General features: G+C 46.7%; 1 protein-coding gene across 1 annotated transcript in view; it reads left to right on the top strand.

The window, feature by feature from the left end:
* Positions 1 to 17388, top strand: part of LOC134098280 (myelin transcription factor 1-like protein) — a 64452-nt gene that overhangs the window by 31162 nt on the left and 15902 nt on the right. Inside the window, exons 4-9 of the mRNA XM_062551300.1 lie at positions 508 to 974; positions 3040 to 3715; positions 3851 to 4359; positions 10165 to 10299; positions 11822 to 11912; positions 15505 to 15612. Of these exons, the coding sequence (XP_062407284.1) occupies positions 508 to 974; positions 3040 to 3715; positions 3851 to 4359; positions 10165 to 10299; positions 11822 to 11912; positions 15505 to 15612 (1986 nt within the window). The remainder of the gene's footprint in view (positions 1 to 507; positions 975 to 3039; positions 3716 to 3850; positions 4360 to 10164; positions 10300 to 11821; positions 11913 to 15504; positions 15613 to 17388) is intronic.

Genomic DNA, 17388 nt, shown 5'->3' with positions numbered 1-17388 from the left:
TAAAATGTATCATTAAATTGTGTGGGACTATATCTCTGTGACATTACTTGAATATTTCTGTCATGTATTTGACCTGTAATAGCCTAGTATGCTAGCCTGGGTGTTCCCATGCTGCCTTGTGCTCTATTTCATTCACGCTGCTAAGACAGTCTGGAAACTACCGCCCTAATTTTTGCCTGAGATAGGGGATCACAGAAAAGGGGGGAAAGCAAGACGATGATGAGTTATGCACAAACACATTTGATAGACATCCGTGGCGCCCAATGAACGGATCTGGGCATTTTTTTAAATACGAGAAAATGAAAGTTTGGTTACCAGACCATGTCTTATTTGAGAAGGCAGAATAGAAAACACCTTGGATGCTGAAATGACATTTCAGTCTTTCACACCTACTTGCTTCAATACTAACCTCTCTCTCTCTCTCTCTCTCTCTCTCTCTCTCTCTCTCTCTCTCTGTGTGTGTTTGTGCGCCTGCATGTGTGTGTGTGTGTGTGTGCGCTTGTGTAGTGTGTACGGTTGTCCTCTGGCTAAGAAGCGGAAGAGCCAAGAGAGGACCTCCCTGGAGCCAGTGACCAAGCGGCCGGACCTCCACTACAGCCGACCAATGGAGGAGGGGAACCAGGGGGAACTCGACGAGGAAGAGGAGGAGGAGGAAGAAGAGGAGGAAGTAGAGAGAGAAGAGGGACAGGAAGGGGAAGCTGATGACGAGGAGGAGTTCTCCGAGGAAGAGACAGGGGAGATGGAGGAGGAGGAGGAAGAGGAAGGCGACGAAGAGTATGAGGATGGAGAGATCGAGGGAGAGCTGGAGGGAGAGGTGGAGGGAGAGGTAGAGGGAGAAGAGGTGGAGCAGATGGAGGATGATGAGGACGATCAGGAGGACGATGACAACAGCGATGAGGAAGAGGACGAGAACGAGGAAGATGATGACGAGCATGAGGAGGATGAAGAGTTCGGTGATCAAGGTCACACACAAGGTGAGCTTGACTGTGTTGCGCATTACAGCAGAACCCAAAACACACACCTGTGTGGCTTATTACAGCAGAACCCAAAACACACACCTGTGTGGTGCATTACAGAAGAACCCAAAACACACACCTGTGTGGCGCATTACAGCAGAAGAACCCAAAACACACACCTGTGTGGTGCATTACAGCAGAACCCAAAACACACACCTGTGTGGCGCATTACAGCAGAAGAACCCAAAACACACACCTGTGTGGTGCATTACAGCAGAACCCAAAACACACACCTGTGTGGCGCATTACAGCAGAAGAACCCAAAACACACACCTGTGTGGCGCATTACAGCAGAAGAACCCAAAACACACACCTGTGTGGTGCATTACAGCAGAACCCAAAACACACACCTGGTTCCAGAGTAGTATATTGATTGTGGCACGAATCTAATGTTTAAAACCTTCTAAGTCTGACATTCAAAAGAATAGATTGATAACAAGGCCAATACATTTCTCCCTATAGCCTATTACTGTAAACACCATCCCATGCTAATCCCAAATCCCCTACACACTTGAAAAGAGAAAATTAGGTGCCTAAGCTCCACTTCCTCTCCCATCACTGGATTAATGCAGGACACCTACCCCACTATTCTGATGTCTGAAGTCAAGTATTTTATTTTTTATTTAAGTATATTCTGGTGAGCGTTTTATGCCTTTATTGATAGTGACAGGAAGTGAATGGGAGAGAGAGTGGGGGCGGGATCTGGAAAGGACCACAGAGCGAGAATCGAACCCGGGTTGCCGGCGTGCGGTGCAGGTGCCCCAGCCAGTTACGCTACAGCTGGGGCCTAAAGTCAAGTATTTTGAGGTCATCACAAAAGCCTTTCAGTGGATCACCCTGTATGGTATACTTTAGAATTTAGAATGATGAAGGAAATCGAGTAGAGAATTGCAGATATGGCACAGAATGAGCTATTCAACACATCCACCTGCTCATATGCAACAATAAGACACAAAAACATTACATGTCTGGTGGACCACCCTCATTCTCATCATCCAACTGTGTTGAGCTGTTGATGAACTAGCGAGCTAATCATCTAATGGGATCTAACCTGGCAAAAATCACACATATAGTGTGGCTCTTCTGTTAGTCCTCTTTGGAGGCTGACGTTTTCTTTATTTTAATAGTTTAATAGTGCAGCTTCAGTTGCATGACGCGTGGAGTATTCCACTTTATCATGTTTCAGACATCAATGTTGTGTTAATTTGTCCTTCAGTTATGATGAATTATGGTTATATGGCCACAAATGAAGTCAAATGTATGTCTGGAAAGGTGTCCATGATAATGAAAATAGATACATGTATACAATTTTAATCAACTTCCCAGCCTCAGGATGAAAGGAATCTAATCTATTCAAGATTGTGTGATAGCATTTCAATGATGTTTACCAATGGGAAAAATCTCAGTAATTTTCATTTTTCCATTAATCTTTAAAATCTGAAATAATTAGTCATTCATTGTTGTCATAGACTGGTGTTCGCTTGCCTAATTAATTTTTATCTTAATTGAAACAGCCCCTGATGAAGAGAATTGCTAAATAATTTACAGAGATATAAAAATGCAAAACACCTTATATTGACAACTGCAATATCAATGCATAATTTCACCTTTTAGTTATTAACTGCATTCCCAAAACAGGTCATGTTCTCTCTCTCTTTCTCTCTGTAACTTTCTTTCTCTCTCTTTCTCTCTCTCTCTCTCTGTCTCTCTCTCTCTCTCTCTCTGTAACTTTCTCTCTCTCTCATTTACTCTCATATCATCCTTATCTGTCTTTCTCTTGTTCTCCCTCTATAGATTAGATATTAGATTCAACTTTATTGTCACTGTCCAGAGTACAAGTACAAAGACAACGGAATGCAATATGTGTCTGACCGCAAGTGCAATGTGATACACAAAGTATAGACAGGTGGAGGTGGTGCATAAACAGGAACAAGAAATATAGTCCAGTGTAGACAGTAGTGTACAGTTGGTTTACAGAAGGTGGTATAACTTTCTCTCTCTCTGTTTGTTCTTCTCTCATCAGAGAACTGTTACACAAATGGCGGACAATCACACGGAGAGAAAGCCGTGGACACCAACAACAACAACAACAGCGGCGGCGGCGGTGGTGGTGGTGGAGGGCCCGGCCCTAACCCGGCCACCGGCGAGGAGTACGAGAACTACGACGAGCTGGTGGCCAAGTCGCTGCTCAACCTGGGCAAGATCGCCGAGGACGCCGCCTACCAGGCCATGACCGAGTCGGAGATGAACAGCAACTCCTCCAACAGCGCCGAGGAGGACGACGAAGACCACGACGACGACGACGATGACGACGACGACGATGACGACGAGGCGGGCGGCGGTGGCCGTAAGAACGGCGCCCTCAGCGTGGACCTGGACAGCGACGTGGTGCGCGAGACGGTGGACTCCCTCAAGCTGCTGGCCCAGGGCCACGGGGCCGTGCTCCCCGAGGAGGGCTACCCGCACGCGGCCACCGCAGGAGACGGGGGTGGGGGTGGCGCTGGAGGAGGTGGAGGTGGCGGGCCTGCAGGGGAGGAGACCCAGGAGGAGGAGTGCCTGAGCAGCCTGGAGTGCTTGCGTAACCAGTGCTACGACCTGGCGAGCAAGCTGAGTGAATCGCAGCTCCCTGCGCCCGACCACGCCTCACTCCCGCAGCATCAGCACCAGCAGCAGCCGCATCATCACCATCAGCATCCGCAGCATCCGCAGCAGCAGCATCAGCACCACCACCACCACCTCCAGCACCTGCAGCCCGGGGGCCCGGACGGCCACGGCCTCCCGCCGCACATGCACCTGTACGGGCCGGGCATGCTGGCAGAGCAGCCCCAGCAGCCCCAGCACCACCAGCAGCACCAGCAGCACCAGCAGCACCAGCCGCAGCAGCAGCACCAGCCCCTGGAGCGCAGCTACTCGGACATGGTGAACCTGCTGAAGCTGGAGGAGCAGCTGAGCCCCGTGTCCCACAGCAGCGGAGGAGGAGGAGGCGGCTACGGGACGGCGGTGCCGGGGCCTCCGCCCGACGAGGACACCACCTCGGTGACGTCGGAGCGCTCGGACGAGGCCTACGACATCACCAAGGGCAACCTGACGCTGCTGGAGAAGGCCATCGCGCTGGAGTCGGAGCGCGCCAAGGTGATGCGCGACCGCTCGGCCTCGGAGCAGGGGCCTCTGGGGCGCAAGGACAACCACCACCACCACCACCACCACCACCATCACCACCACCACCGCGGGCACGGGCACGGGCACGGGCACGGAGAACACAGCCCCAGGCAGAGCAGCGGGGCGGAGGAGAGGAGGGCACGCATGCACCATGAGGGCGCCAAGAGGGCCTACTACAGCAAAGGTAATATCATCACCATGGTAACCTAATAATAGTAACAACAACAACAATAATTGTCCCCAGAGCATAACTTTGGGTTAAAGGAATTATCCGGAGTAAAATGGACTTTAGATCAATTTACGGATGATTGGGAGTACATACGTTGAGTTGACATCAAATCACGTCATTCGGATTCGATTTTAACGTTTTTAGCCAAAACTCGTTAGCCTGGAAGTGAACCGGGCATGTCCTTTCACCGCTACAAAACACTATTTTTATACCTCTTCTACAGTTCCAAACAACATTACACACGTGGTAGTGAGTAGAGGGTCCCTAAAGCCAAACCGAAGTATCCCGAGGTCTTTATGTGGTCGGATAGAGAGTCCAGGATGAATTTCATCAAGCCAGTACCTTTCCGGAAATGTTGTAGCTGCAGCTGCCATCTTTAGGGGAACATTTCACCAACATTTCAGCAACATTTCCGGAAAGGTACTGGCATGATGAAATTCATCCTGGTAATGATAATAATATTATCATGTCATTGTATCAATAGTATCACATCATCTGCATACAGTACGCCATGATGTTCATGAAGCTTTCCCATATACAGTAGAATGTGCGCTAGGCTAGTGCAACACTGCTGTAAAGCTCCATAGCAACGCGACTGTACCTCAGTTAAGCCAATCGTTGAGCCCTTTTAATAACTGTCCCTGACTGCCGTGTGCACCCCAGGGAGAGATCTCAGAAATGCATTAGCTTCTGTCAATGCAGTTTGGTATGCCATTACTGTACGTTCTGTTGAGCCAACCATATTGACATTCTGTATGAACTGAAGAAAGCCTCCCAGCAGTGATATGCAATTTTCTACTAGTCTATAATGACCCATAATACTTAATGTAATCAGTAAACATGAACAAACAATTGCTTCTGCATTAATAAATAAGTCATTATTACCTGTATAAATGGATGGTTGCTCAAGCCACGATCACATTTGAACCAATTCATTTATATTTGCATTGAATGAGATGTTAATTAAATAACGTTGATGAGTGTATAATTCACAAAGAGAAAAGCGCTTTGGTTGGCTGGCGGCTGGATTGCGTGTGAACACACAGATGGACAAGTACACATTGTGTTGTCTCTAAAGGTAAGCTCTCTTTCTTAGCACAGACAAACAAGCGAAAGACAAACAGACACCAGCAATACTGGCTGTAAACAGAGACAGAGACAGAGACAGTTCCCCTGTAGCACAGCAGACCCTATTACACAGACGGGAACACACAGAGATCAGCAGGTACTGTAGATAAAAAGATAGACACACACAACACATCCAAGGGAGATAAACAGAGAGACCAACTTACATACATACCTGTCAGACAGATACATACCTGTACAGACAGGCAGACAGAGAGACCAACTTATAGTACATAATTTACATACCTGTCAGACAGATAGATAGATGTACAGACAGGCAGACAGACACACAGACTGATTCACACAGGACGTGTTGTTAGTGCACGACGGCTGCATGGGTTTTCCATTTCCATGTTGCCGCCCATGTTAACAGTTTAGATCAAAGATTGTATAGTTACTGAGATGAATCATAAAGGGGTTTTTCAGTGGAACGAAATGGCCACTTCCTGCCTCCTAAAGGGGCGTGATCGGTGACGAAATAATCAGTGTAGAACGGTGTAGAAGCAGCAGAAGCAGTGTGCCGTTGAGAACAGGCGGCCTGCGCTATTAGCGGAGACAGAGACAGATCGCTAACAAAGTTATTTTTCTATGTATTTATCACGCTGGAAAATACGATTTCAATGTGGGAATGTTAGAAAGACGTGTGCCTTGGAGAATATGGGTTCATTACTTGCATTGCTAAATGTAGGGCTAAGGGAATGGTCATAATCCTAGATAAGGTTTATTTCTCCCATAGAAATACATTGACACCGGACCTCCCGTTTGCCTCCTAAAGGGGAGTGGCAGTTGCGAACCCTACGTCACAATGAAACCAGAATGTACCCTCTTATGAATGGTCTGGCTTCATAAAGCGTCTCTGGTGAGATCTTGCACACTGCCTGCGTGACACGCACGTCTCAGGCGCGCCTCGAGCCACACTGCCACCACGTGCCAGCTAGAAAAAGGAGCGATGCCTATTTTTCACAGAGACAAGCGTGTTGGAAGCGTTTCAGCCCAAAAAGTATTTCGATAGTCAGGCTGGCAGCAGCAGCAGCAGCGTTTCTGGTATGATTTGCTCACATGAAACTGCGATGCAGCAGTGACGGAACAGAAACGGACTACACATGCCACGGTGGGGATCCGAATTTAGCGCTACAGCGGGACTAACCCCTACGAGCACCAAGACTACAGGCAGCCAACAGTGGACACTACAGCGCACAACGCCGCATCCACAACAGGGGCAGCAGCAGACACAGGGGCACACGCCCCTCCTGGTTGGACAGGGCTGTGGCTACTACAAGAGAGGAGAGGAGAGGAGAGGAGAGGAGAGAGAGGGGAAAGAGAAGGAAGAGAGGAGAGGAGAGGAGTGGAGAGAGAGGAGAGGAGAGAGAGGACAGGAGAGAGAAAAGAGAGGAGTAGAGATAGGGGAGTGGAGAGAGGAGAAGAGAGGACAGAGAGGAGAAGAGAGAGAAAAGGAAACAAGAGGAGCAGAGAGATAGGAGAGGAGAGAGAGAAGAGAGGAGAGGAAAGAGTGGAGAGGAGAGGAGTGAGAGTAGAAGATAGAGAGAGAGGAGAGGAGAGGAGAAGATAGAGAGAGAGGAGAGAGAGAGGAGAGAAGAGAGAGAGAGGAGAGGCCTGGCCTGTCAGCCATGAGTAATGGCCATTTGCACGGGCCGTTAGTGCTGCAGATCTCATCTGCTGGATGCTGTTCCATGGCCTATTTACTCTCCCTCTCAGACCTCTCCACACACATGCAAGCTCTCTCTCTCTCACACACACACACACACACACACACACACACACCACTCACACACACACATAAACACACACACACACACACACACACACACACTCACACACACACACACACACACACGTTCACACACAAACATACACACAGATGCTCTCTCTTTCTCTCTCTCTCTCTCTCTCTCTCACACACACACACACACACACACACACACAAGCATACACACAGATGCTCTCTCTCTTTCTCACACATACACATACACACACACACACACACACACACACACACACACACACACACACACACACACAGATGTTCACTCTCACACACACATACACAGATTCTCTCACACACACACACACTGCAGCTATTCTGTGGCATCTCTCTGAGCAGCTGGTAGCCCTCACAGTGCATCAGCCTCAGGTACACTTAACCAACAGGATCCCTGGCAACCTGCAGCGTCAATCACACTCATACGGTGCCTACATCACCCATACTACACTTCACTGTACTGAGGACTGGTGCCTACATCTCCCATACTGCATACTGCAGTGGACTGCACTGAAGACTTGTGCCTACATCACCCATACTGCACCTCACTGTACTGAGGACTGGTGCCTACATCACCCATACTGCAGTGGACTGCACTGAAAACTCGTGCCTACATCACCCATACTGCACTGCACTGACGACCGGTATCACATGTGAACAGGGACCAAGGAACTTAGTAGTGTACACACTGGATAGTCATAGATTTCAGCATTAAAAGTCTGGATATCAAATATCATGTTCAGTTCAAGATCTTCAAATCCACTTTAAAAAATGTACTTGACCAAGTACTAAAGGCTAGATATGAATCATTTTGTTGAAAAATGTATTGATGTTATTAGGTCAATCTGTTATTCCATTGGCTGTTGAGCAGTGGGAAAGCACACCATACAAGGGCAGAGGCATAGAGGAAGTAGTTCCTGTGAGGATCCAGGTTCCTGCTGAAGTTCCGTGACTTCCTGCAGTGTGAAAGGGCCTGATGATTACCCAGTTCTCATCTGGCTGGGCTCTGTTCTATCTGCTACGGTTCTCCACTGAATGGGCTTTGCTCTATCTGCTACGGTTCTCCACTGGCTGGGCTCTGTTCTATCTGCTCAATTTCATCACCAGACAGGTGGTGTCTTTGTAGCTGCCGTCAGTATGCTGAACAGCGGGGCCATATCCACCCCCACATCATTCCTCCTGCCCACTCTCTCTGTTCAACCTATGCAACAGATTGAATTATTCATTAGAGATCTCACTGGTAAGATGGAATGATGATGAGTAACAAAATCATGTTAACTTTTACAATGGAAGGCATTGTATCATATGATCAAAAGGCATTTTACTGAGACCACAGCACTGCACAGGACCACGTCTAGAAATGTCTCTCTGGCTGTTCGGACAGAAAGCGCGAAAACATGGTAATGATCTGAAAACATTAATATTTGATAACAGGAAAGCATGTTGTTAACACGCGGCTCTGCACTGCCAAAGTATGTTCTCCTGAACTTCAGAAGCCGCTGCTCATTAACGTTCCCATGACGAGGTTCCTGTGAGCCATACAGAACACACACATGCTACAGGGGCTCATGGGTTCAGCGTGTATCATGCTTCATCTTGGGGTCATCATCCGTGGAGCCGCAGAATCCATCCTCACATACATGTCTGGATATTTTGGATATATTAAACAGCTGCTCAGAGAGAAATATTAGGGAAGGGAACCAAGAACTGTCCTCTAGTGGTTCCATGTCAGACTGATGTACTGTGGGAAGGGAACCAAGAACTGCCCTCCAGTGGCTTGATGTCAGACTGATGTACTATACTCTATGTGGAGGCTCATTCTCTTAGGTATGTGCTGCCAAGGCTGGAGACTATTGCCCCAGTCCTGGTCTACCTAGATGCCCTTCCTTTTCTATCGACGTGCACTTTCATCATCTTGAGACACACTTCTTCCTCCTCCTCCTCTTTTTCTTCCTCCCTCTCCTCCTCCTTCTCCTCTTCCTCCTCCTCCTCCTCATCCCCCTCTTCCTTCTTCTTCTCCTCCTCCTCCTCCTCCACCACTGTCTAGAGCTCCAGCTGCCTCTTCCGTCCCTACTTACAGTCTGTGCCAGGCAGGCAGGCAGGCAGGCAGGTATCTTGATGTTTAAGAACAAACTAGACTCAACTAAGAGCCAGAAGTGGCGTCTTACGAGACGGTCCTTAGAGGCTCCTGGCCTCTCCCCAGAGAGCCCTCCAGGATGAGGGGGGGGGGGGGGTGGAAGGGGGAGCGGTGAGTAGTGATGGCTCCACCACCACCACCACCACCGCCGCTGCTGCCGCCGCTGCTGCTGCTACCCCCAGGGCCCCAGACCCCAGCCCCATCCACACAGACCCCCGGCGGGAATACTGATAAGCTGCTTTCCTGGCGTCTCGGCTCTGTGTGTTATTTCCCTGGAGGGGAACATTTTTAATGAAACATGAAATTGCATTTCTGCGGTGCGGGGATCTGACAGTTGAGTCGATTTCTCCCGTCCTGTGTACCCACTTCCTCCCCATCCCCGACCCCACCCTCTCAACACACACCCACACACACACACACACAGGCCACATGTCATGTTCAACCTAACCCACCAATAGCGTGCATCCTGAACAGAAGTCACATTTTAAATCACATGATTTCAAATGTATTGTATAATTTTGACAGTTGATAGTATACATATATACAGATACAGCTCTGGAAAACAAAAAGAAACCACTGCACATTATAACATTTTCCTAACGTTGCTGAATGACATTTTAATGACTTGACGGTCATATTCAAAATTAAGAGACCACTGGTGTCAAGGCTTAATGAATCACCCATTGATGCACATGTTTGTTGTTGTTGTTGTTGATAGACTCCTCCAGAGGCGAGAAGAAGGAGAGCAAGTGTCCGACTCCAGGGTGTGACGGGACAGGTCATGTGACCGGGCTGTACCCGCATCACCGCAGCCTGTCCGGGTGCCCACACAAGGACCGCGTGCCACCAGAGAGTAAGCAGTGGCAGCATGGGGCACGCATGCCATCACGCACACACACACAAACAAACATGAACACATATACACACACACACACGCATACATGTACAGTACACAGCCATACACACCCACGCATACAGTACACACACACACACACAAACACACACATAAACACATACAGTATACACGCATACATGTACACAGCTATACACACCCACGCATACACACACACACACACACACACACACACACACATAAACACATATAAGCACACATGCATACATGAACACAGCCATACACACCCACGCATACACACACATACTCTAACACACTCTTGTACTATATGTGTGTGTGTTTATCATTAGCCTACTGTCAGTCAGTAAAGCTGGGCTTTTGTCTTGGAGAATGACTCGCACTAGGTATGGCAAATATATGGTAAAAAGTAGGACTTAGGACATTGGACCATATGACTTGCCATATTTTTGTGATCAATATTGCAATCCCAGCAAAAGTAACTGATCACAGAATGAAAGACCTGCAAAATATCTCATCAGCCTGTGAATTCTGTGATGTGGTTTAGATGTACGCAGACTCCTCAGGGCTCAATTGAAATGAATGGCTCCTCTGTACACTGCATGTGTAGCTGGTGTTACTGAATTGACTGTCCCTCCCGCTGCACGTGGACAGGAGTCTTGCTATCATTCTCTTGCTCTTTCGTTGTCTCACTCTCTCATTATCTCACTCTCTCTTCTCATTCTCTTGTCTCACTCTCTCATTGTCTCACTCTCTCATTGTCAGACTCTCTCATTGTCTCACTCTCTCATTGTCAGACTCTTGCTGTCTCACTTTTTTGTTGTCTTTCTCTCTTGTTTCCTCACTCTCTCACTGTCTCATTCTCTTGTCTCACTTTCTCATTGTCTCACTCTTTCAGACTGTCATAGTCTCACTCTCTTGTTGTCTTGCTCTCTCATTGTCTCATTCTCTTGTCTCACTCTCTCATTGTCTCACTCTCTTGTTGTCTTGCTCTCTCATTGTCTCGCTCTCTCATTGCCTCACTCTCAATATCGTGCCTCTATGTGTAATGCATGGACAGCTGCCAAAGCATGCTCATTCATCTGAACAAACTAATAAAAGAACACACACTCTACCAATCCCCATAGAAGAACCCGGAAATATTCCACCAGGAGTGCACTTATAAAAACAAAAAAAGTTCCTCTCCTTTTTGGATAGAAAGCTTTTCAAAGAGCCTTTCACATACAAAGCACTCATGACCAGGTTTCTAAAACCCTCCATTGGTTTAGGTGGAAACCTTTCAGGGTTCTTTCAAGGGGAAAAACTATAGACCCCCCCCCCCCCCCCCCCCACATGCGTTACAATCTGCGCCAGCATGCTTTCTGTAGCTTCTTGAATAATGCGTTGTTCCATATAACACCTACAGTATGACACATGCTAATACTCCTAGATGACCATTGACCTCTGTCCTCTAACCCTTTCTGCTGTCTCTTGCCTCTTCCTTCTGCTCCCCTCCGGTGCTAAGTTCTCGCTATGCACGAGAACGTTCTAAAGTGCCCCACGCCTGGCTGCTCTGGGCGGGGCCACGTTAATAGCAACAGGAACTCGCACCGCAGGTGAGTAAAGGCCGCTGCTGACCAGACGTAATGCTAAGATTCAGAGCCGCTGAGGCAGGTGTGTGACACTTTGATGAGAAAGATGTGGATTAATCTAAGAATGAAAAGCTACAGTCATTTCCTGTGTATTAGCTGCATTGTGTGTAAGCCGCACAACTGTGTTTTAAGAAGTTTAAACATATTAATATCATATTAAATGTCCCTGTGTGTTAACCTCAAACCTGAAGAAATTTTGCAAAATCAATGTGTGTTTGCCGCGGCTAATAGTTGGGAAATTGCTCTAAGGAAATGAATAAGTTCTAATTGTATCTAGAAACTCATCTTTCTTTTTTTTCCTTTTTTGTCATTTTCTCCATCAACACTTGTCACAGTGTGAGCGTATCACTTCCGCAAGGCACAGCTGTGTGTGTTAGCACATCAACTCTGCAGCACTGTGCTTGAGGTGTTTGCTGGTATCAGACGCTATGTTGATTGACATGTCTGGTTCTATACTGTAGCACCTTTTTTTCTTGAGTGTACAGTAGCTGCTCTGGTGTCTTGTGCCAGGAGGCCGAAGTTGGTCTTCCTCAGTATAGATATGCTGTTCCTATTCGTCTGTCTGTGTGACATATGGCAGCTTCCACTTATGGTCAGTTCTGCATGCTATACATGTGGCACATGAGCTGTCACTCTAAGAGGAAGATACTGCAGTTCTGCCGAAGTCCATCCAGGAAGAGATTAGTGTTTACTGCGCTTACTGTTTACTGAACTGCCTGGTTTCTACTACTGGTGTCCATACCTTGTACAGGTAGCTGTAGCCTATGTATGTCTGTGCAAGGTTTACTGTATGTTTCTGTGTGTATGTGTGTGAGTGAGTGAGTGTGAGTGTGAGTGTGAGTGTGAGTGTCTGTGCTCTGTACCTTAATGTTACGCAGATGCAGAGACATATAGCTGTAGCCAGAGGCCATGTTATGTAGAACAGCTCTCGTGGGACGAACAAACAGGCTTATTCACACTTGCACATTAGCACTCTTCAAACCACACTGTGTTCGTCTGACTTTCACATCACTCAGAATCGGCTCCAAGTTTTCTCTGAAGGAAGCAGCTCCATGTAACAAGCATCCACCACCCACACCAGCCAGCCACACACACACACACACACACACACACATACACACACACACACACACACACACGCACACACACACATACACACGCATACACACTGGCTCGGAGCTGATGTGCTCATATAGGGAGCGATGCAGCCATGAGTGCCATAGAAACGGCAACCATGGGGACTAGAGAACGCAACAACCTTATGACCCTCCGTAGGCATCGCCATGGTGACTAATTAGACGCAGGTTCTTTTTCTTTTACGGAAAATGGAGTTAATGCATTAAATATGTGGAGAAGCATAAACTCACGCACACATTTGCTGCACTCACAGCGAGGAATGAAGCACACACACACACACACACACACACACACACACGCACACACAGTCACACACCTTCTGAACATACATAGGTGGCCCTCTTAAAGAGTGGGAGTAGCCTACAGTACATGATTTGCTTATTGTCGTGGCTTCCTATAGCGTTCATCACAGTTAGCACCCTGATCAGTATATTTCACTGTGTTTATTGTGTACAGCTTAACCAGTGATTTTGTTCTGCCATGGTAATGGCTGCAAATCGATCTCATGCAGAGGATCTGGCTAATATGTCATTAACTGCATTTCAAAGAATTGAATGAGTGAGCATTTCATCCCAGGATGTAAGGGCACCAGATTAATGATGAATAATAATCCAATCAAATGGATTTGAGTGTGAGAAGTAGATGTGGAACGAGCGCTGATTAGAACTGGAATGGGAGAAAAAGATGGGAAGAAAGACGTAATCAGGAGAGGATACAGAAAGAGAGAGATGGAGAGAGAATACAGAAAGAGAGATGGAGAGAGAAAGATGGAAAGAGATAGAGAGAATACAGAAAGAGAGATAGAGATGTAGAGTGGCACCAATGAGAAGACAGAATAAAAACAGAGAAAACAGAATCAGATACACTACAGAATACACATTTATATACACATAAATACTTAACACATACACACGCCTGAATACTTAACACATACACACACATAAATACTTAACACATAAACACACCTGAATACTTAACACATACACACACCGGTATACTTTACACATACACACACATAAATACTTCACACATACACACACCTAAATACTTTACATACACACACCTGAATACTTAACACATACACACACCTGAATACTTTACACATACACACACATACTGTAAATACTTAACACATACACACACCTGAATACTTTACACATACACACACCTGAATGCTTTGCACATACAGGACACATGCCTGAGTAGATTGGCCAGGGGCAGGGGATCAGCATTTAGGAGATTAGTCTGACCAGATTACACTCACTTTTAATAGTGACAAGAAGTTTGTTTCCCAAACAAAATGTGTTTAGTTAGCAGTACGCATCTCTACATACATACATTCACACACACACACACACACACACACACACACACACACACACACACACACACACACACACACACACACACACACACACACACACACACACACACACAGTCTGATGGGTTCTTTTCAGGCCGCCAGACTGAAATGTCCTAGGAGACTCTTGAAATGCCGATTTTCTCCATTGGCCTCCCAAAAGTAGACACATGAATGATTGACATTTCTCAGAGGTACCTCCAGTCCACTTATGTTTTCACTGAAGATTTTCCTTCAAATCACTGGCAAATGTACAAAACTATTTGTTTCTGTCTATGTGTGTGTGTGTGTGTGTGTGTGTGTGCGGGCGCACATGTGTGCACATGTGTGGCTGTGTGTGTGTCTGTGCGTGTGTGTGTGGGCGTGTGTGCATGTGTGGGCGTGTGTGTGTGTGTGTCTGTGTGTGTGTGTGTGTGTGTGTGTGTGTGTGTGTGTGTGTGTGTGTGTGTGTGTGTGTGTGTGTGGAGGACAGAGAAAGTTGTATCCAACTGGCACATACTGGATTTGGCTTTGTTTTTATCTCCCTGTTAATTTCAGTTATTTGTTTTTCTTTCTGTTAATTTCAGAAATCCATTTTTCTTCTCTTAATTTCAGCATTCCTTTTTTTTCATTTCATCATCCAACCGCTCAGCTGAGCATCCCAGCTATCTGAAAACTGCTCAAGAACTAAAATTTCCCTCGGGATGAATTAAGTATCTATCTATCTATCTATCTATCTATCTACTGTATCTATCTATCTATCTATCTATCTATCTATCTATCAAGAACTATGTTTAAAACATGGGGCCGCAGTCCTTTTAGAGATTCTGGGTAACATTTACTATCTATCCATCTGAACATTATGGAGACTTGCCCAGAGTCTTTGTAAGATTAAAAGCATTAAAAATGTAAAGGGGGTAGTAGAGGGTTGTAGAGAGTGAGTAGATTGAGCCCAAATGGCAGCACTACAGCATGTGTGTAATTATTAAATGTTTGTGTGTGTGTGTGTGTGTGTGTGTGTGTGTGTGTGTGTGTGTGCACGTGAACTCATGTTCCACCGCTGTGCCCATGTTGTTGCAGTCTCTCGGGATGCCCCATTGCTGCTGCGGAGAAGATGGCCAAGGTCCAGGAGAAGCACCAGGTCAGCGACGGGTCCAAGAGCAGCCAGTCGTCTGACCGTGTGCTCAGGTACGCTGAGCACTCATTACGCCCCTGTACCCCCCCGACCCCCATCGCCCCCTGCAGATCCCGTACGCCCAAATTGCTTCATGGCTAGCCAGGTCAGCAGTAGACAGTGGTAGTGGTCAGAGCATTTTCGGAGGTAAAATCACCCGCCATTCTCATGTCGGTCAGGGAGAACGGCCCTTACGTTTAATGGCAGAGCAGTTGAGATGAATTCGACCGCCCAATATATACATTAAAGCCCATTTTATATAGTCAACATTTTTCACGTGGGTGCTTGTAGGTGTGTGTGCCCGTGCGTGTATGTGTGTGTGTGTGTGTGTGTGTGTGTGTGTGTGTGTGTGTGTGTGTATGAGAGAGATAGTGTGTGTTCCTGAGATTGCATATCTGTGTCTGTGATCATGTATGCACAGGAATACACACAGATGTGTATGTGTGGGAGTGTGTATGTGTGGACACGTGTGTGTGTGTGTGTGTGTGTGTGTGTGTGTGTGGGTGTGTGTGTGTGTGTGTGTGTGTGTGTGTGTGTGTGTGTGTGTGTGCCAGAGACGGAGTATGGGAAAGGGGAGGCGGAGGTAAGGGCAATTCTGGGCCCCTTTATAGGGTATCCTCTGCTGATTGCTGTCTGTGAAAGCTACCTTATCCCAGCCACACTCATTTCCATCTGGAAAATATTGCTGCAATTTCCAAACAAGCTAAACTGAGAGTAAACAGAAGTAGTCGGATTCTTATTACATTTGTTGCTCGTCATCTATACAGCATTCCAACAAAAATCCTCTTTGAAATCAAACCTTTTTCGCTCCATTTCAAAGTTACGTAATGATTATATTACTAGTCTTCTGGTGTAAATGTCTTACCACACTTACACAATCACTACAACATTCTTTGGGCGCACACCAAATTGTGGGACATGTCAGATGTCATTATTTTTAAAATGTAAAATTCGCTACACTTTTATACCAATTGGCCATTCAAATTGTCACTGACAGCCAATCAAATATCAGCATTCAATATACACTATATTGCCAAAAGTGTTGGGTATCACCCAATATCACATGCCTTGACGCACATATGAATTTATGTAAGTGACATCCCATTCTTAATCCATAGAGTTTAATATAGCGTCAGCCCACCCTTTGCAGCTTTGGAACAGGAAGGGGTCATTCCCAAAATGTTTCCACAAAGTTGGGAGTATGGAGTTGTCCAAAATCTCTTGGTTAATGTGAAGCATTCAGAAATCCTTTCACTGGAACTAAGGGGCCAAGCCCAGCTTGGGGATGGCCCCTTCCTGTTCCAACATGACTGTGCACCAGTGCACAAAGCAAGGTCCATAAAGACATGGATGACAGAGTTTGGTGTGGATGACTTGACTGGCCTGCACAGAGTCCTGATCTCAACCCAATAGAACACCTTTTGGATGAATTAGAGTGGAGACTGACATCAGTGTGTGACCTCACAAATAAGCTTCTTAAAGAATGGTCCCATAAACACACACTCCTAAACCTTGTGGAAAGCCTTCCCATAAGAGTTGAAGCTGTTATAGCGGCAAAGGGTGGACCAACGTTATATCACACGCTATGGATTAAGAATGGGATGTCCCTCAAGTTCATGTGCGCGTAAAGGCAGGTGTCCCAATCTTTTGGCAATATAGTGTATGTATGTAAGATATTGACAGTAAGAGGCCCCTGAACATTTCCGGCCCCCCAAGACAAAACCTTTCCTCCGGCATGTGTATGTGTGTGTGTGTGTGTGTGTGTGTGTGTGTGTGTGTGTGTGCGTGGG

Source organism: Sardina pilchardus, chromosome 12, assembly GCF_963854185.1.
Source record: "Sardina pilchardus chromosome 12, fSarPil1.1, whole genome shotgun sequence".
NCBI classification, from domain to species: domain Eukaryota; kingdom Metazoa; phylum Chordata; class Actinopteri; order Clupeiformes; family Clupeidae; genus Sardina; species Sardina pilchardus.
This window is presented reverse-complemented; position numbering and strand designations above follow the sequence as displayed.